General features: G+C 44.8%; 2 protein-coding genes across 3 annotated transcripts in view; one reads left to right on the plus strand and one right to left on the minus strand.

The window, feature by feature from the left end:
* Window positions 1–19,655, minus strand: part of ARHGAP29 (Rho GTPase activating protein 29) — a 109,896-nt gene extending 90,241 nt beyond the window's left edge. Inside the window, exon 1 of the mRNA XM_053391682.1 lies at window positions 19,564–19,655. The gene's annotated coding sequence lies outside the window, so the exon portion shown is untranslated. The remainder of the gene's footprint in view (window positions 1–19,563) is intronic.
* Window positions 19,656–19,686: 31 nt separating this feature from the next.
* Window positions 19,687–19,933, plus strand: part of ABCD3 (ATP binding cassette subfamily D member 3) — a 44,744-nt gene continuing 44,497 nt past the window's right edge. For both annotated transcript variants that reach the window (XM_053391686.1, XM_053391685.1), the window contains exon 1: window positions 19,687–19,810. In XM_053391686.1, the coding sequence (XP_053247661.1) occupies window positions 19,692–19,810 (119 nt within the window). In that variant the 5' untranslated portion in view covers window positions 19,687–19,691. The remainder of the gene's footprint in view (window positions 19,811–19,933) is intronic.

Genomic DNA, 19,933 nt, shown 5'->3' on the forward strand with positions numbered 1-19,933 from the left:
GTTCAGCCTCGAATAAAAGTCCAAACCTTATGGTGGCATATACATGATATGGCTCTGTAAACATTACAGGCAGCTAGGTTGTGTACCCCCCCCCCCAATTCAGGAAAACTCATCCAAACGCAGAATTTCATAAGAAATGGCTGGACAGATACAGGATAGATATAGATTGTTGCTAAGGTGTGTACATCGCTTTCCCAATCAGTGGTGGGAGTGGGCTGGATGCAGAGTAAACGGCCTTGAGCTCTGGGTTGTTGTCACGTAGAAGCCAAACCAATGTATGTAGTTTTTAAAAGTTGAAGTGGAGGAGGGAGGAGGGAGCCTTGCTCACTGCTTTTCCCAAGCAGCTCTCTCTCATAGTCACGTTTTTCCTAGCAGGGCTCCAAGACTAAAAGCAAGCCCAGCTTGGTAGGGCAGTGCTGGGCAAAGGCCTATGGGAAAGGGGAGCAGCAGCAGCCTACTTTTGTATCCATTTATTTAAGGCTGCGTGCACAGCATACATTTAAAGCACATCACTTCCCCCAGAGAATGCTGGGAATTGTAGGCCTGTTATGGGTCAACTACAGTTCCCATAATTCCTTTGGAAGAAGTATTGGGCTTTCGTTGTCTGGTTTCTACACAGCCCACATGTCCCCTCTAGGCAGCTTGAGGAGGGAGGTTCCTTCCTTGCCCTAAAATCCACTGTCTTTCCCCATGAAACCCAAGCCCCCACTATGTGCCACTGTTTGGCACAACCCGCACTCTGCGTCTAAGACATATCCCTGTAGCTGTAATGTCTTGTTTGGATGTGAATGGAAACCCTGAAAGTTTGCATTCTGAAACCCTAGGTCATCTCTAGCAGGGCTGGCCCTACCATTAGACAGTGAGGCAGATGATGACCATAGCACTTTGCTGATGGACAGAGCTGCAGGTGCTCCCTTATAGCTAGGCTGCTGCCCCCAGGTGCCGTGGAAGATGCTGTCCCTTCGCTGGTGCTGAAGGTTTCATCAGCTTCTGTGCGTACTGTGGAAGGGGGCACCATCTTGTCCTCTTACTCAGACAGCAAAATGTTTTGGGCCAGCCCTGCTCGCTAGCAAAATAATGAGATTCGGCTGGGCACAGAAGAGGCTGTCTGTTGCATCTCTGAATGCTTCTGCTTCAGCCAGGAGACATGCTCAACACTCACACGAAACACAGAGGGTAAGGCCTTCTTATACGTTCCCATTCTAAAAAACAGCTCTGGTGAACTATTTAAAAATCAAGTCTTCTGGTGCCATCTAGTGACACTAAGTGGGAATTAAATGGTTTTTGAAATAATTGCCATCAGCTATGATTTCCTGCAGCTCCCTGGTGGTTGTTGATGAGCATCCTATGCATATTTATTTGGAGATGTACCCCACTAATTTTAATGGATGTGTTTTCAATATGTTTTGAGCTATTTAGGAGGGTTAGTTCTGAGAGACGGCATATAAGTACTGAAAATTTAACTAATAGGGCATACTCCCAGCTAAATGTATATAGATTGCTGTTAGGAACTTCCTTAATGGGTCTTACTTCTGAGTAGACATGCATAAGTCTTTGCTGTTACATTTATACTCCGAACAAAATTTAGTTGACTATATATACATGACCCATTGAAGTCAGTAGACTTATTCCCAGATATTCAGAGTAGACCCATTTAAATTTCTGGACCCAACTTTGTCATGTTAATTAATTTCAATGAACTTACTGTGAGTAAAAATTCATTGCATACCACCCGCATTTTTTATCTGCAAATATAACAAAAAGAAAGTAAAACAAACCTTACTTTTTAAAAAACATTTCTAAGTGGTGTATAAAAACAGAAGCAACAACAGACAACTTAAACAAAATATTACAAAAATACACATCTGCATATAAAAATGTTACAATAATACAAAGTTACTAACATCTATAAACCAATATCAATTCGTTTTCCTTCTGACACATCCTCTCAGCCTCTCCTGGCAGGCCCAGGATGGATGGTACTGCCCTCAGCTGTATTCCATTCAGCTGCATTCTCCATACCCATTTCCAAGTGCAGCTGAGTTTCCCAGGGGGACCAGAGGATGGGGGAAAGGTCCCCCTACACTCACAGCTTTTTCTTCACCCTCTGTCTGCTCCTCCTCTTCCAACTTCCACAGTACTAGCTGATGTTAACAGGAAGAATGTTCCATCAATCCTGAAGTGAAGGTATCAATTAATATAAGCAGTCTAAAGGTAAAGATAAAGGGACCCCTGACAGTTAAGTCCAGTCGCGAACGACTCTGGGGTTGCGGCGCTCATCTCGCTTTACAGGCAGAGGGAGCCGGTGTTTGTCCGGTCCGCAGACAGTTTTTCCAGGTCATGTGGCCAGCATGACTAAGCCACTTCTGGCGCAACGGAACACCAACACCAGAGCAGCACATGGAAACGCCGTATACCTTCCCGCCAGAGCGGTACCTATTAATCTACTTGCACTTTTTGGAGTGCTTTCGAACTGCTAGGTTGACAGGAGCTGGGACCGAGCAATGAGAGCTCACCCCATCGCAGATTCGAACCACCGACCTTTTGATTGGCAAGCCCAAGGCTCAGTGGTTTAGACCACAGCACCACCCGCGTCCCTTAAGCAGTCTAAACAGGTACCTAAACAAAACAGACAGTTCTAAGCCATGCACTCAAATGTAGAAAGGGCAGTGAGATCATTGGGTAATAGATGGTGACTATTTCTCCTTAAAGCCTTGAATAATAATAATAATAATAATAATAATTATTATTATTATTATTATTATTATTATTATTATACTGCCCTTCATCTGAAGACTACAGGGCAGTTCCCAACATAAAAATACAAAATGAGAACACAAAATACATTTTTAAAAAAAGCATTCTCCCACAAAGACATTTAAGAGGACATAGAATGTTAATCAGCCAAAGGCCTGGTTAAAGAATAATGTCTAAAGATATGCAATGAAGGCACCAGGCAAGCATCTCTGCGGAGCCACCACAGAAAAGACCCATTCTCGTGTTGTCACCCTATGGACCTCTCATGGGGGAGACATATGAAGAAGGGCCGCAGATGATGATCACTGGGTCCACCTAAGTTCCTATGGGGAGAAGTTTTAAATGTTGCAAGCCCCCTTGAATCCCAACTTGTGAGAAAGGCGTGATATATTAAATAAATAATAATATCAACACTTGTTGCTCCACCCACTTTTGCCCCTGGCCCCACCCACCACTGGCCCATGACCCTAGGAAGGATGGTCAGAATGAAATGTGGTGAGAAATGTTTCCCATTAGATCAACAAGCCCCTTTACTCAACAGTTTGGAGGGACACAGGTTAAGAAAGCACAGTGTAGCCTCAAGTAGCACTGTGCTGCTTCAGACATGCAGTGAGAATGGCTGGGAGGAGCCCTGTCACCATTTGTTAGTAAACTGGCACATGCCTACCCATTGCCACTGCTGGGAAAACACTTCCACATAGGCTGTGAGCCAGGACACATGGCAAACTGTAGTATACTCAGCACCGGATGAGTGAGGGCCAAACCACAGTTAATACAAGTAGCATCAGTCAGGGAGGCTGACCATTCAGATTGTAGCAGATGCAGATGGGGAATATAAGTTGTTGTTTCCCTGCTGCAGTGCTAAGGAGTATCTCTCTTCCATACACTCCAGCATTTCTCCAATGAAAATAGGGATGATGCCCATTCCATAATGATAATTTTACTATTTATACCCCACACATCTTACAGGGTTGCCCCAGCTACTCTGGGCAGCTTCCAACATATATAAAAACACAATGAAACATTTTTTTAAAACCTTCCCTTCAGACGGCTCAGCAGTTGGACAACTCCATACCCTTCAACATTTCTCCAATGAAAATAGGGACATCCTAAGGTAAAGGGGGACATTCTGGGATCAAATCAGAAACTGGGATGGCTTCTCTAAATCAGGGACATCCCTGGAAAATAGGGCCACTTGGAGGGTCTGCTCTTCTAAACTGGACATTTGGGGGTTTTTGGCGGTGGGTGGGTGAAGTTTCCTCCAAGGATCATTTTCTGCTAATGCAAATATAAGCTTTTCTGTTCTTAAAGTGCAGCACACATTTTGCAGTGTACCACTTTGCAAGTCTTTCACGCTTGGATCTGCTGGTCTCTTGTATTTTTCTTCTCCAAATCTGCATTTGAAGCACTAGCCTTGGCCTGCCTCTCTGTGCAACAATTTCACAACAGCTTTTTAAGATTAGATGGCATAACTGGCATGGATAGCCAACTAGATGTTTGTCAGGCTCTGACTGTCCTGGCTCCCACTTGCTGAAGATCCTTTGATGTTTATAGATTACTATAAACCAATGTTTAATGTATATAGATTACTGTGGTACACATGCAGGCTGCCGAAGGCACTTCATGCAATACACATGGTCAGTCCTAAATACATCTATCAAAAAGGCAGGTGTTGTAACTGCCAAAGGATGAGACCTTGATTCAACATAGTCACACCCCTTTGCTATCCTCTTTTTAGGAATTAGACAGGCTCATCGTGGTTCAGCAAGCGTCTCCACAACCTTTCATCATGCTTAGTAGGTGTTAAGTTGTGAGTGAACATATCAGACAACACAGCGATTCTTCAAACAGCTCTTGTTTATTCACAGGCCAGAACAGATCTGAACTGAAGGGTTCAGTCAACCTGCTTATATAGAGCTCCAGTACAACGTAACTGTAACAATTTTCTAAAACTATCCAATCACTGAACGTCACTTTAGATCCCTTATTTGCATAACTATCTACAGTATCCCCCTGCTGGCCCAGGGTGAGAACTTCAGTACATAACTAACAGTAGGTAGAACCCTCTGTTCCCTTCTCTTTTGGCTTCTCCTAGTGCTTCTGCTTCCTGAGGGGTGGCTGAGACTGGTGAAACATCCATCCTGGGTAAGCAGAACTACTCCCAGTATCTGATTGCATCCCGGGAGTGTCCGAAAGATGCTCCAACAGCCCTGGAGAGGTAGGTGGGGGATGGAAAGCGAGGTGGGGCTTGCAGCTTTCTTCACAGATCCCTTATTTGCATAACTATCTACAGTATCCCCCTGCTGGCCCAGGGTGAGAACTTCAGTACATAACACCCCTCCCCACCGAGATAAGGCGTTAGTTACAATCGTAATGGTTTCCTCATATACAGCACTACACGTAATGGTTCAATTAGGCACAAAAGCATATCAGTTACATACTTCCATTAGACCAACAGTGTTACACGTCCAACAACATAGTCCTTTAAATAAGTTGGGCGCTTGGAAGAAGAAGAAGAAGAGTTTGGATTTGATATCCCGCTTTATCACTACCCGAAGGAGTCTCAAAGCGGCTAACATTCTCCTTTTCCCTTCCTCCCCCACAACAAACACTCTGTGAGGTGAGTGGGGCTGAGAGGCTTCACAGAAGTGTGACTGGCCCAAGGTCACCCAGCAGCTGCATGTGGAGGAGCGGGGAATCGAACCCGGTTCACCAGATTACGAGTCCACCGCTCTTAACCACTACACCAAGCTGGCTCTTGGAAACTCTGCCAGACCAGTAGCCAAGTCCAGGGGGCCGCCCAATTCTTGCTGAGGCTGAGACCAAGTCCCCTGAATCCGCTGCTGTGGGTGGAACCTCCGCAAGTGGAGTTGGTGGAATGTCAGGCATGGCAGTGGTCTGAGTCTGTGGGAAGTCTGGCAGACCCTCTGAAGTGGCTTGGTTCGGCTCCATGCCCGCAGTTTGCGAGAGAGGTGTAGGTGGAGCCTCACCATCTGTAAGTGTCTGTTCCGGAGCCACGAGCGCAGTTGGGGGCACCATGGTTGTGTCCAAGTCCCCAACCCTGTTCCTAAGCTGGTCTATGTGCCGGCGCCACAAGCGTCCGTCTTTGAGTGCCACCTGGTACGAGCGAGGTCCAGTGACTCCCACTACTGTGGCTGGTACCCAAGGCATGTCTCCCACAAAGTTCCGGGCAAAGACCTGGTTTCCTGGAACAAATGATCATGGCACGTTGGCACAGCCTGGGGGTTCAGCCACGGCAAAGTCTGGGTGCAGCCGGTCGAGCGGGGACCTGAGGCGGCAGCCCATAAGCAGTTCGGCAGGACTCTGACCTGTGGCCGCATGAGGGGTGATGTGTTGCACGAACAAGTATTCGGCCGCCAAAAACCTCGGCAAAGTCTTTGACCAGACCCTCAGTCTCTGCGTTAGAGATGCAATTGATGCCGTTGACTTCCAGGCAGAGGGCATCAAACCAGTCTAGCCCTAGGAGGCTTGGCCGCTGACCTTCGACAACCACCAGTCAGAGCAGGCCCGAAAAATCCTTGAAGGCGATCCGGAACTGGCCAACACCTACCACGGGAATGTCGTTTCCCTGGTAGTCTCTCCCTGGTAGTGAGAGGCTGGGGTAAACGGCGGTAAAGGCACGAGTGAAGCCATGGTTCCGATGCTGATGTGGAGGCGATGGATGGAACACCGTGCTCTAGCCAGAACAGTCAGCTCTGAATTGGTTCTGCTCTGTGATTTCGCTCAGTGATTCAACTCAGTGATTCAGCTCTGAATGTGCCCGCATCTGGCTGTGCTCTGATGTCCATCGATCCCACCTTCGTCGCCAGTGTTAAGTTGTGAGTGAACATATCAGACAACACAGCAATTCTTCAAACAGCTCTTGTTTATTCACAGGCCAGAACAGAACTGAACTGAAGGGTTCAGTCAGCCTGCTTATATAGAGCTCCAGTACAAAGTAACTGTAACAATTTTCTAAAACTATCCAATCACTGAACGTCACTTTATATCCCTTATTTGCATAACTATCTACAGTATCCCCCTGCTGGCCCAGGGTGAGAACTTCAGTACATAACTAACAGTAGGTAGAACCCTCTGTTCCCTTCTCTTTTGGCTTCTCCTAGTGCTTCTGCTTCCTGAGGGGTGGCTGAGACTGGTGAAACATCCATCCTACTCCCAGTATCTGATTGCATCTCGGGAGTGTCCGAAAGATGCTCCAACAGCCCTGGAGAGGTAGGTGGGGATGGAAAGCGAGGTGGGGCTTGCAGCTTTATTCATAGGGGTGGATAAGGCAAGAGAGCAGGCTGCAGGAGCTACCCGCCCTGCAGGATCCTCACTAACAGACTGCCCCACTCTGTGTAGAGGTCCCCACATCCCACTGGAGATTTCCCCTGGGTGCTCGGCCAGTCCTCCATCTGCACTGCCCTGACTTGGCCAGCCTATGACACTAACCCCAATCAGCCCCAGCCTGTAATGGCCAATGGTCAGGGAAGATGGGATTTGTAGTCCTGCCCTCCAGGACTACAAATGCCATCTTCTCCGAGGGACTACCTTCTCTTAACTGAAGTCTACAGGAAGTGTACAAGACCGGAACAGTGTATGAGTGTCCCTTCTTAGGGCATTAATCACAAATAAATTTGCCTTGATACCAGGCCTGCTAAGTTAAATGGAATGTCTTTGCAAGTGTGCCAGCAGCGCAGCTATCTCAGATACAAAATTAGAAAACTATGTTGTGAAACGAGTCTCCACCAGCACAACATAGTATTTTATTCTCTCTCCCCCCTCCCCGCCCCTGCTGTGGGATTTTATTAATTCCTCACTTTTATTTTTGCATATTTTTTCTGCCAGCTTGTCTTCCCACCTCCTCTACAGGCTTGGAATCCTCCCTGTTTGGGGCATCCTTTTTAAAAATAAATATCATATTTTAGAAGCTAAGCTCCTTGGGAGCTGTCTGTGTTTTGGTTTACGAAATTCTGTAAAACACCATGCTGGTGCTGTCTAATTGATATACAGTAATAAAAATTATGTAAAACACCATGCTGGTGCTGTCTAATTGATATACAGTAATAAAAATTATGTAAAACACCATGCTGGTGCTGTCTAATTAATATACATTAATAAAAAGTCTGACATTTATAGGAATAGGAAGCGTGGGCCACTGTTTCTACTGTTCTTATCTGAACCGCCAGCATCATTCCCCAAATACAAGAGGACAGGGAAATAAAGGGTAAGAGATGCATTTAGGGGGGAAAGTAGGCAAAAGAACTCTGGCTTTATAGATAGACTTTGCTAATGTATTAATAGGTGAGAAAAATCTGCTAATACTGTGGTATCTTTCAGTGAATCAAGACAACATGGGCTGGAGAGAAGACAACAGTTTTTCAGACCCAGAGGCACTTTGAAAACCCTGCTCATTGTGTGTACACAGTCCAATGCTGCCTCTTATAAAGAGGATTTGGGTTGTTTAAAATAGTAACAACTTTGATCAGAGGTAACAGTGGGATGGGACTTCCGGGTTGGCGCCATTGTTTAATGGCGGATTCCCTCCGAGCTCCGGAGGGAATCGGCTCCGTAGCGTCTGGGTCTGGCCGCTGCGGCGAAGCGGGGACCCTTAAAATCACAGGCGCGGATGCCTGTGAACACAGAGACTCGGCGGGCACCATTTGCGCCCCCCCAATCCGCGCCGGAGCCTTTTTAAAGGCTTCGGAACGGAGGCAGGGTGAGGCGTGGTGCTGAGAGTACTCCCTCGCCTACGGAGTGAAGCCGCAAGCCATAGACAGAGAGCGCCAACTTCTTCCAAGACCGACTGGACTCTAAAATATAAACCCGTGAGTAATACGGAGATTGGAACGTTAAAAAATTTAATTCTGGATTTGGAACGAGCGGGAAGGGGCTAAAAAGGAAGTCACCCCCCCTCTTTGTAAACAATTTAAAGCAAAGGACTGGGCAACTAAGGTCGAGAGAACCTGTTTTTGAGTGAAAAGATCTTGATTTCACGGTTTTGACACTATAAGGATTTACTGGAGGATAAAAAGAATTTGGGGACTGAAATTTCACCCCCCCCCCGAGACCCGGGAACGTCCTAAGAGAAAGTCTGTTGCATGGAAGATTTTGACAGCTGTCAAGAGAGCTGCGAGTCAGCTAGTTGCCAGCTGGAAAAAGAGAACATTGTTTCTGCTGTTTTTGTTGTTTTATTTGAAAATAACGAGGGCTGATACAAATTAACTGGACTTTTGGTTTTGAGCTGAAAGGAATATTAAGGAACTAAAATCCCCCTAGAGGGGTAATAGGGATACTACATTATAAAAATGGCTGGAGTACGCAAATTTCAAGCAGAACTGGATAGAACACTCGCTCTCTTGGGAAACTTGAAAGATGAATACAATGTTATGTCTACAAAGATATCACTACTACACTGGACAGTGAACAACAGTTTTGAGCCTGATAAGGACTTGAAACAGGAAGCCTACTTAACTGAACAAGTAAATGAAACTGAAAGTGCAGAAATGATGGAGCAAGGTGCTGTCTTTGAAGAAAATGAAGGAGAAGCAGGAGATGTGCAGGAGTTAAAGGAGAGTTACAATATGAGGCCTGACATGATGATAAAAAAGGACAATAAAAATTGGATGTGGAAAGCCTGGTCTGAATGGGAGATTATAAATCTGCGGAAGGTGAAAGCTGGAGCCTTGGGGACATATGGATCTGTAAGAAATTTGAAACAAGAGTTGGAGCCCCCCATAGGCTTTGCGTTCAAGTATGGAAGACTGGCTGGAAGCAACAAGGATTCTGCTGGGCCGGAGCCCCTCCGAGATTTGGGGTTTAACATTAAGGACCATCAAAGAGACCGGCAGAAAGGAACTGAGAGAGATAAAAGGGCCTCGGACGTGAGGTCTCCAGGCTAAATAAATAACATAAAGACTGATGGACATTGGTTGGGGACTGGAACCGGGAAAAAGGGCGGGTGGAGGTTGGGAATCCAAAGGGTACATAAGGATAATTTGTTTTTCTTTTTATTTTTAATTAGTGGTAAGGAAATTGGGTAAATCGTGGAAGGGAAATTTTGGTCGACTTTAGGAAAAAGGTTTAAGAACAATTAATGAGGTATAAGTATTGATGTGTGTTTTTAATAAGGTAAAATTGGTTTCTTCTTTTTTAAATTAATCGAAAATAAGATTGTAAAAAATAAATGGAGGAAATGGAAAAAAAGAAGCAAAGTAAAATAATGGTATGTTATAATAAATGTATAAATTAAGGTAAAGAAATAAGTTAAGGACTTGCTGAACTGATAATTTAAATTGGAATACAAGAAGGGGAGGTGTGAGGAGGTCTGAGAAATAAGGTCAAGAACAATAAGTATGAATAATTTTATGTGTTTCTTTTCTATTTTTTCTTTTTTTGTTGTTTAATTTTGTTATGTATTTTTGTATCTTTCTTTTGTTTTGTTTATTTTTTGCTCTTGTTTAATTCTTGAAAATGCTAATAAATATTTAATTAAAAAACAAACAAACAGTGGGATGAAAGACATGGCCCACAGCACACCATGGAAAGTGAAACCTCTCCCAATACCACTCTCAATTCTTCTAAGGCATGTCAATAATGTTCAAACCAAGCAGCTACTGGGTTCAAAACACCTTTGCATACATGAAGAAATTCTGCCCTGCTCCAAATTCCACACCGGCTCTTAGGCATAGAAGGAAACTAAATTAGGTGCAGATGCCGGGGTGTGAACGGCGTGCCTTTGAGACTCATTATGCTGTGGGGAAAAAGCTGGAAAAATTCCTCCTACGCTGACTGGAAATGACACAATACCGTATGCCTTGAAGCAAAGGCATGAAGATAGCACTTTCCCCTAGTGAACAGTATGTATTTGAATGCTAGGTTTCTTTCATTGTTTTATTTTGCTATTACATACATACCATGTGGTGTGAGACTAAATGTGATCCATTATCCCTTCCTTTCTCTGTTCAATGAGGGAATGTAATATCAACAAGAAGATAGGAAATGCTTTCATTGAATCTGGCTGTCCAACATTTGGCTGTTGGCTTCTGTCTGTCTTGAAAGACAATGGAGTGCGCCTCTGGGGGTGAAGTTGAACTGCTGTGTTCCCAGCACCATAGTGACCTCCCTGGGGCACAAGCCTGTGCAGCAGCGGTGTGTGGTGAATTCTTTTGTAGGGAAACATTTAGGGCCAGAGGCGCCAGCTTGGGAGGGGCCCAGCGTCCCACATGTGAGCATTGTGCCTCCCTCCCTAATCTGGGCAGAAGCATCCCGGGCTTTGGGAAGGAGGCACAAGACTTCTGACAGGATGCTGGAGCCCTGGTACCTTCTTCCCAAAGTTGGGTGGGCTTTGGGAATGTGGCGGAAGGGCTCTTGGATCCTGTTGGAGCATCATGCCTCCCTCCCTAAGCTGGGCAGAAGCTTCCCAGGATTTAGGAAGGAGGCACCAGTCTTTAAGACTCTAATTTACTGGAAACATTTAGGGGACTAGTCCAGTCCCCCTAGCCCACTGACTGCACACCACTGCTATGCAGTGTGTATGGTGGTCCTGGGCTGCCCAGATGACAAGACCCTTCCCCTTCGGCCTCACTGAAGTGGTCCCAAAGCAGAGCAATACGTTTGGCACCAGCTTGGCTGCAGGAGTTGCCAGAAGGAGGCATACAAGGTACCATCCAACCATCTTAGGGACTCTACTCCAGATTTGTGTAGGGTTTACTCCTTAGCCCTTTCTTCTCTCAAATATATCCCACAAGGCAACAGAGGTTTAGGATCAGAGTTTTCTTTCTCTTCTCCAGGTTGATGAGTCCCATCTGCCCCTCTACAGCACTTGCACTAACCGCTTTCTTGACTGTTGGACTCACTATTGGTCTCATTCGCTCAATCCACCAGAGCCTGTCTTTGTCTGCAGGGCAAATTCATGGCTCACCAAAGATTTGAGACCCGTCTGCTACCCTCACCTGGTTTAGTCAGCCAGTCGAAGCCATTTCCCAAGTTATGGTCGCTGTCTCATGCTGACAGCTTCTAAGATCCACAGGTGAGAGGTGATTGCAGCGCGGGGACCAAAGGTGGACAAACTACCCCAGAAGGAGCACAACGTGTCCCACATCAGAGGTACTTGTTAGGATATTTCCGTTCCACCTTAAAAGGGAGCAGGATGTTTGTATAACAGCCTGCGCGTTTCCTGTCTCACAGGATGTTTATGTTGTCTGTTCCTTTCATTTTCTGCTGTTTTGCCTGAGCAGTCGGAGCAGACGGTCATGTTTTCTTTGTTCTGACCAACGCCAAATAAACTGTAAATATGCTCTCATGCTGTGCAACTTTTGCTGTGTGAATTCTGCTGAAAGAGTGTGCACAAGTCCAAGAATGTGGCTATCTTTTCTTGAGGCTTCGTGTCGCTAAATTGCTGGTACTGCGTGACTACGGGAGGTCGATGAATCGTCCGGCACCGAGCTTGGGGGCTCAGATGGACTTTATCTCCCTGGCAGTATCCCAACAGTACTACCACTCCCCTAACACCCCATACACCCAACATTTAAACTTCACAATACATTATGAAGCACTAACACAGTGCTTCCCAAACTTGCTACTCCATGGACCACCTGAAAAATGCTAAGGGTCTTGGTGGATTTTTTCTGCCCATTGTAGCAATTTTAATGCACTGTGCTAGATGCTGTATGGTTTTTAACTGTATTTTTACAAGCATACTGTGGACCACCTGAATGATACTCGTGGACCACTGTTGGTCCAACGACCACAGTCGCTCTTATATAATGTCTTCCTTATTTCGACCCTTGCTGGATGTCAGCCTTCTGCAATGTAACCTGTTTCTATCCCTTCCATGTTGCCTTGGTGCAATGCAACAGTCATTTCCAGATGGGCATGTTGGAATAGGGGAGAGAAGGGAATCCAAATTGTTTAGCATGGTTAAAATGGATTATTTATTTACACCAATCTCTCAGTGTACACCAGGTCAGCGTGTAAAAAACAACAACCCATTGAGCTGGTTGGTGATAGGAAAAAAATTATGAGATGTAAAACATGGGTTTGCATAGTGCTCATCCTCCTTTCCTAAAGGATGCCCTACAAAGGGAAGATATGGAAGACTTCTGAAAATTGTGTGCATGAAGGCCATTTTCTCCATGTGCATAAGAATTAGGAATGAAGAGGTGTCTCCTGCAGCAAAATACTTGCCTGCCATAATTATCTTATGGAGCTTGACTCACCCTCGCCTCAACTTCCAAAATGAAGCTGGCAGCTAAAACTTTGTGCCTTCCCTGATGCTCATGGCATGTCCCTCCTCTTGAATTTTCTATATTTTCTTATTGTACTTCATGGATGATTCTAATATTCTTTACCCCACTTCTATTTGCCTGGCTTTTAAACCCTTTCCACTCACTAAAAATTATTCTCCCACGAGTGTTATTACTCAAAGACCAAGAGATACAGATGTAACTCTTACAAAGCACTACCAACATCTTGAACCGACTCCAGGGATGAATCAGAAGACAAAATTAATATGCTCCCTGTGGGAAACCTGTCAGAAGGCTTGTTCACATGAAAGGGGAGCAGGACCTCAGGCTAACTGCAGAATGCTATGTCAGTTTAGCAGAAATGCAAGTTTCATACAGGTCTCCTAGACACACTGGGAGGGAGCAATACTGCACAGGCCAGGTTAAACATGCATATGTAAACGGGAATGGCAATTATCAGAAAGGGGAAATAAATTTAAGATCATTAACATTAATTTGTTGCAGGCCCAAGATGTGGGCCGTCCAATTATGCTAAAAGATTGGGAAAACTTATGGAAGTAAATTTGAAATTTACAGCCAGCTATAATATAAGAGAGAACATGATGAAAATGGCTCATAGGTGGTACCTCACTCCTTCCAGATTATCAAGAATGTATAAAAATTTGGTGAATGCTTGTTGGAGATGTGGAGGAAATAATGGTGACATGATCCACATGTGGTGGACGTGTGAAAAGATTAAGATGGGGGGGGGTAAATATACGATGAATTAAAAAAGATTATGGGGATAACTTTTACTTAAAAACCGGAGGCATTTCTATTAAGTATTTTAGATAAAGAGATCCCAAAAAAACTAAGAGAGGTATTCTTGTAGGCAACCGCAGCAGCTCATATACTTGTGGCCAAGGGATGGAAAGATCACTAGGCTCCAAAAATAACAGACTGGCAAATCAAATTACAGGAATTGGTGGAGATGGCTCAATTGACTAGCAAAGTCAGAGGAAACTCAAAGCAAAAATTTGTGGGAAAATGGGATGGTTATAGAAGATATGTTCAAAAATACAATAATAGTTTTGACTCCGTGCTAGCATTCGAGTGATAAAGGAACTAAAAGGAGGTGGACAACAATTAAGGATTTATTATATTTTCAGAATGTATGGGAAAAATTATATAGAAAGGTTTATTGTTTTGTGTACATTCGATTGTAAGATAAAATATATGCTAAGGGACTTGACAGGAAGTCAAAGTTGAAGAAAAGATTTTGGAAGATAAAAGGGGAAAAATTACTTTCATTATTATCATTTTGTGGGGGGGGTGTCTGCATATATGTGTGTTTTTGTATGATATGTTTGGGAGGAAATAAGACGGTAAATAGCAAATAACAAACTAAATATTGATGTATGTAATTTTTATTTCTTAATTATATTTAGTGGCGGTATGGTTGTATTGTTTTTTTGTAACATAAAATCATTCAATAAAAATTATTTTTTTAAAAAAACACACAACAACATTCATTTGTTACCATGTCCCCCAATACGGTATCAGCATCGTTACAACTTAGATGTTATAAAACTGTACTACAAGTCCCCACATGATGTGCTGCACGTTTTCTGTCTCAAGCTCTGCCCACACAAAAGCATGTTCTTTTTTGCAATAGCAGACCGCCTACAGATGGCTTGACCTTAATTTGCTGGGAGCGTCTCCTTCCTCAGCAGGTTATGGCTCACTCTAGCATTACTGGGTTCCAAATGAGCATTACCTCCCCTTTCTGGAGGCTTCATGTGGAAATCCTGGGATCCCAAGCATGGCACAAAGACTTTCTCATGATACCCACCAAGACCTCCTATCCCACCCAATTTTTATTTGTAAATGTGGTTTTTTAAAGCTCATTTATTTTGGGAATTTGCTTGAATTTTTCCATTGCTTTGTTGTTCAGGGGGTCTTCAGTTTTTCTTCTGCTAAATGGGTATTTTGTGGTGCCCATGACAAATTTCAAAATGCACCCACAGGCCCACAGGGGTTAGGGACCCTTGCAGGAAGTCAACACTTTTCCAGTAGTAAGGATAATCCTGGTTCTCACTTTCCTTGATTGCCCCCCCTCCGCGCCACCTTTTCTGCTTCAGTCTCCTTTACTCAGAGTCCTGCATCTCTTTTATTTATTTATCACATAAATATAGAAAAAACACAGTATAAAGTAATATAATAATAATATCCTGCCTCCTCTGGCACATTGCCTTTGGTTATGTTTACTGCCCTCTACCAGTTTCAGGTCAAATCTTGTGCAAAGCTCTAAATGATGTGAGAAGCCTCCATGAGTAGAGAACTTGCCATTCTTCAGAACTACATCCTCAATATTACAAGATGAAGGGCAATGCCCCAGAGGGAGCAAAGCTTGGCAGCATGCGCTCACACTCATTTGCACATTTCTTTACACACAGGTAAATGGAACGCCCAACCTCGGCTATAATCTGATAGCATGTGTGTGATTAAATCATAGACAGTATTGCAAAAGCACAGATGCATTCAGATGCAATGGCAAATCATGCTTCCTTATCACTTGCAAGGGAATGTGATTAAGAAGCTTCCCTTCCTAGTTAGGAAGGTCTCAAGCCATAGTTTCATCTTATTTTTCTAAAAAAAACCCACACAGGGTAAGGAAATGTGAAGTTGGTTGTGTGTGGCCCTGAAAAGCAGGCGTGTGTAACTTCATTTTTTTTGCCCCCAAGGACATTTCCCATAACTTTACTCAACTTGCAGTAGCTAGAATAGTGAATGCGACAATGCCTGTTTTCTAAAATGGTGACATTGCAAAAATGGTGCTTAAATCTTGCCTTGGGGCTTGAATACACTCTAAACAATAGACACAAATCTATAGCTCAATTAACACTCTGAAGTTTCTGTAATAAAAAGAATATTTAAGCGGCAAGTCAAAACACGAAAGATGGACAACTCCTAACAATTATGTCTATGGAAGAAAGTCTTGAGCAACCTAAGTATGAAGAAAATATGCTGTAAACAGAAATGTTTGATTCATGCAGGAAATGTTAATCAACTTTCACACTACCAAGTCTTGGATTCTTGGGTGTACAATACTTAATTACTTTTCCATCTTTCACTGGCTAAAATAAAGGCAGATCTCTGGCTTTATTGATGAAGAGGTTGTGATCGAAAACTAATGATAGGTAAAGATAAAACACCCCTGACAATTAAGTCCAGTCGCAGACGACTCTGGGGTTGTGGTGCTCATCTCGCTTTACAGGCCGAGGGAGCCCATGCTTGTCCGCTTCCAAAGACAGTTTTTCCAGGTCATGTGGCCAGAATAACGAAGAGGCTTCTGGCGAAACCAGAGCAGCACATGGAAATGCGGTTTCCCTTCCCACTGGAGCAGTCCCTATTTATCTACTTGCACTTTGACGTGCTTCCAAACTGCTAGGTTGGCAGGAGCTGGGAGTAAATACTGTAGTTAATTCCTTTTATTGGCATTGCTGGCACTGAATACATTTGCTTCTCTTCCAGCACTGCATCCATGTTATCATCCTGAAGAGCTGTTTTAGGTAGTTGAAAAACTCAGCCATCTTTTTTGCTCATGAACTCATGACCTTTAAAGCCCTAAACAGCCTTAGTTCAGTATACCTGAAGGAGTGTCTCCACCCCCATTGTTCTGCCCGGACACGGAGGTCCAGTGCTGAGGGCCTTCTGGCGGTTCCCCTGCTGCGAGAAGCCAAGTTACAGGGAGCCAGGCAGAGGGCCTTCTCGGTAGTGGTACCCGCCCTGTGGAACGCCCTCCCATCAGATGTCAAAGAGAAAAACAACTACCAGACTTTTAGAAGACATCTGTTAAGGGAAGCTAGCAGGCATTAGCCCCCTGAATCAGATTTCATTGAGTCCACTTTCCAGGATGCCTGGAAGAAGAAGAAGAAGAAGAAGAAGAAGAAGAAGAAGAAGAAGAAGAAGAGTAAGAAGAGTTTGGATTTGATATCCCGCTTTATCACTACCCTAAGGAGTCTAACGGGTAACAATCTCCTTTCCCTTCCTCGCCTACAACATTCTGTGAGGTGAGTGAGGCTGAGAGACTTCAGAGAAGTGTGACTGGCCCAAGGTCACCCAGCAGCTGCATGTGGAGGAGCGGGCCCCAAACCCAGTTCACCAGATTACGAGTCTACCGCTCTTAACTACTATACCACATGGCAGAAGGCCCTGTCTGCAGCTAGAGGGCTGGCCCTTTAAGGACTACAGTTCTAAAAAAGGAGGCATTATTTTATTGCATAGTTCCTTTTCTTACAAGACAACTCAAAGCGACTTGCATTAAAGCCAACAACAAAAACCAAATAGCACAACAATCCAAGAGAGGCTGGGAGATGTGACTAGTCATAGCAGCTTGCTACTGTCTCACTTTAACAGTTACAACCGTCCTAGCATCCTGCCAGCTCCCTCAGTTAGTGTGAAGAAGGGAAAAAGAGCCTCCCACACTCTTAACTGAGACTAACTGAGCAACAGCCTCTCCCAAGCCATGTTTAAGAGCAGCAGAAGTGGCTGGGGAGTTCAGATTTTTTAAAAAATTAAAATTATTTTGTAAGTTATCTTGTTACTCAGTATGGTATTTTAACATGATTTTTAAATGTATTGTGATATTTTACGTATTGTGACTTTGCTGTTATTTTTATTGCTCATAGTTTAGTAATGGTTCACTGAAACTGTTGGGAGTGATTTTCTGTTTAATTATTATTTGCTGATATTCTTAGAGTTAATATTATTGTGTGCTATTATATTCTTATGGATTATTGCATATTACCTTTGTTGTTGTTTAGTTGTTCAGTCGTGTCCGACTCTTCATGACCCCATGGACCAGAGCACGCCAGGCACTTCTGTCCTCCACTGCCTCCCGCAGTTTGATCAAACTCATGCTGGTAGCTTCAAGAACACCATCCAACCATCTCATCCTCTGTCGTCCCCTTCTCCTTGTGCCCTCCATCTTTCCCAACATCAGGGTCTTTTCCAGGGAGTCTTCTCTTCTCATGAGGTGGCCAAAGTATTGGAGCCTCAGCTTCACGATCTGTCCTTCCAGTGAGCACTCAGGGCTGATTTCCTTAAGAATGGATACGTTTGATCTTCTTGCAGTCCATGGGACTCTCAAGAGTCTCCTCCAGCACCATAATTCAAAAGCATCAATTCTTCGGCGATAAGCCTTCTTTATGGTCCAGCTCTCACTTCCATACATCACTACTGGGAAAACCATAGCTTTTACTATATGGACCTTTGTTGGCAAGGTGATGTCTCTACTTTTTAAGATGCTGTCTAGGTTTGTCATTGCTTTTCTCCCAAGAAGCAGGCGTCTTTTAATTTCGTGACTGCTGTCACCATCTGCAGTGATCATGGAGCCCAAGAAAGTAAACTCTCTTACTGCCTCCATTTCTTCCCCTTCTATTTGCCAGGAGGTGATGGGACCAGTGGCCATGATCTGCATATTACCTAATTTGATATAAATTGCTTATTTTAATGTCACATTTTCAATTTTGACCTATTTGTATTGTTATAAGATGTGTGATCTTTGTTGTATATTTTGTTGTTTTTTCAGCTTCTCAACTGCCTTGTTTATAGCAATATAGAAAGGTGGGGTACAAATTAAAAGTGAAATAAAATGAAATGAGTGGGGGCTTAAGCAACTACAGTTACCCTTCAAATTCTTGGGAGCCTTGGAACTGCCTTTCTTGCTAAACAAGAAAGACTAACTAGCCCAGTTATTCATTTTGCAAGACTGCAAACATGAAGAAAGAGGAGAAACCTGTAGAACAAGTTGAATCTCTTATTTAACCTTAAATGAGCCTGTCTTGTTGTGCAACTGTAAGCTGTAGGTATAATGTGTCTCGGGTGGGAGGGGGGAAACAGGATACATATACAGCTTTCCAAATGGGAGATAACAACTACAGTACTGTACAGTATTTGTCTTCATAGGAATGCCACAGGAAGGTGCAAGTGTAAAGACACATGGTAAAGATGCCATACACACAAACCCACCTGTCACACAACTATGGGCATTTTCCTCGCCCATAACGGCGGGCGCCCGCTCTGAAGTTCCAACCTCGCACCATAAACCCTGGGAAGGTGGATAACTTGAAAGTCTTCCAGCTGTTGCGACTACAACTCCCGTCATGCCCCACCGCTGGCCATTCTCGCTGGGTCTGCCGGGAGTTGTAGTAAAAAAACCACACACAAAACAATGGGGTTCTCCGCCGTTGCGTGGAGAGAATCCGCTTCACTAAAAAAAAGAACCCACTTCACTAAAATAATGGGGGGGGTGTGTAAAAAACTAACACCCTTCGTACAGCACACGACGCGTCTATAACGGCCTGAGTAGCGGCGACCGAGCTTGACTAGCCAGGCCCCAGCGCAAGCGCTCTTATTCCCTCAGAGGCCGCTTGCCGTCGTTGCGCTTAACCAGGCCGGGCGCCTCTCGCTCCCCTCCAACCAACCAAGGTGGTGTGAGGAGGAGTCGGGCCTGAGGCGGGCCTGGAGAGGAGTGAGAGCGAGGGCAGGGCCTCAGCCTCAGCCGCTGCGGCCTTACCCCTCAGCTGACAGGCGCCGCCTCTTTCTTTCCCCCGGCATCCTCCGCGCTGCGGCGAGCCTCTTCCCCGGTCAGCCGCTGCCGCTGCTGCTTCTCGGGCTGCGCTCGCCGTCGCCTCCGCCGCCGCCATGGCCGCCTACAGCAAGTTCTTCACCGCGCGCTACTCCACCATGGCCGGCGCCACCGCCGCCGCCTGCGCGGTCCTCTGCCTGCTCAGCAAGCGGAGGAAGGCGGCCGCCCTGCACGGGTCAGTCGGTGGCGAGTCATGGGGGGCCGGGGGCTTTGGGTGTGGGGTGTGTTTAGGGGGCAGCCGAGAGAGTAAGATCCCGGCTGTCTCCTCCGCCGACAGGATAAAAAGAAGGGTTGGGGT

The sequence above is a fragment of the Podarcis raffonei genome, chromosome 6, assembly GCF_027172205.1.
Source record: "Podarcis raffonei isolate rPodRaf1 chromosome 6, rPodRaf1.pri, whole genome shotgun sequence".
NCBI classification, from domain to species: Eukaryota; Metazoa; Chordata; class Lepidosauria; order Squamata; family Lacertidae; genus Podarcis; species Podarcis raffonei.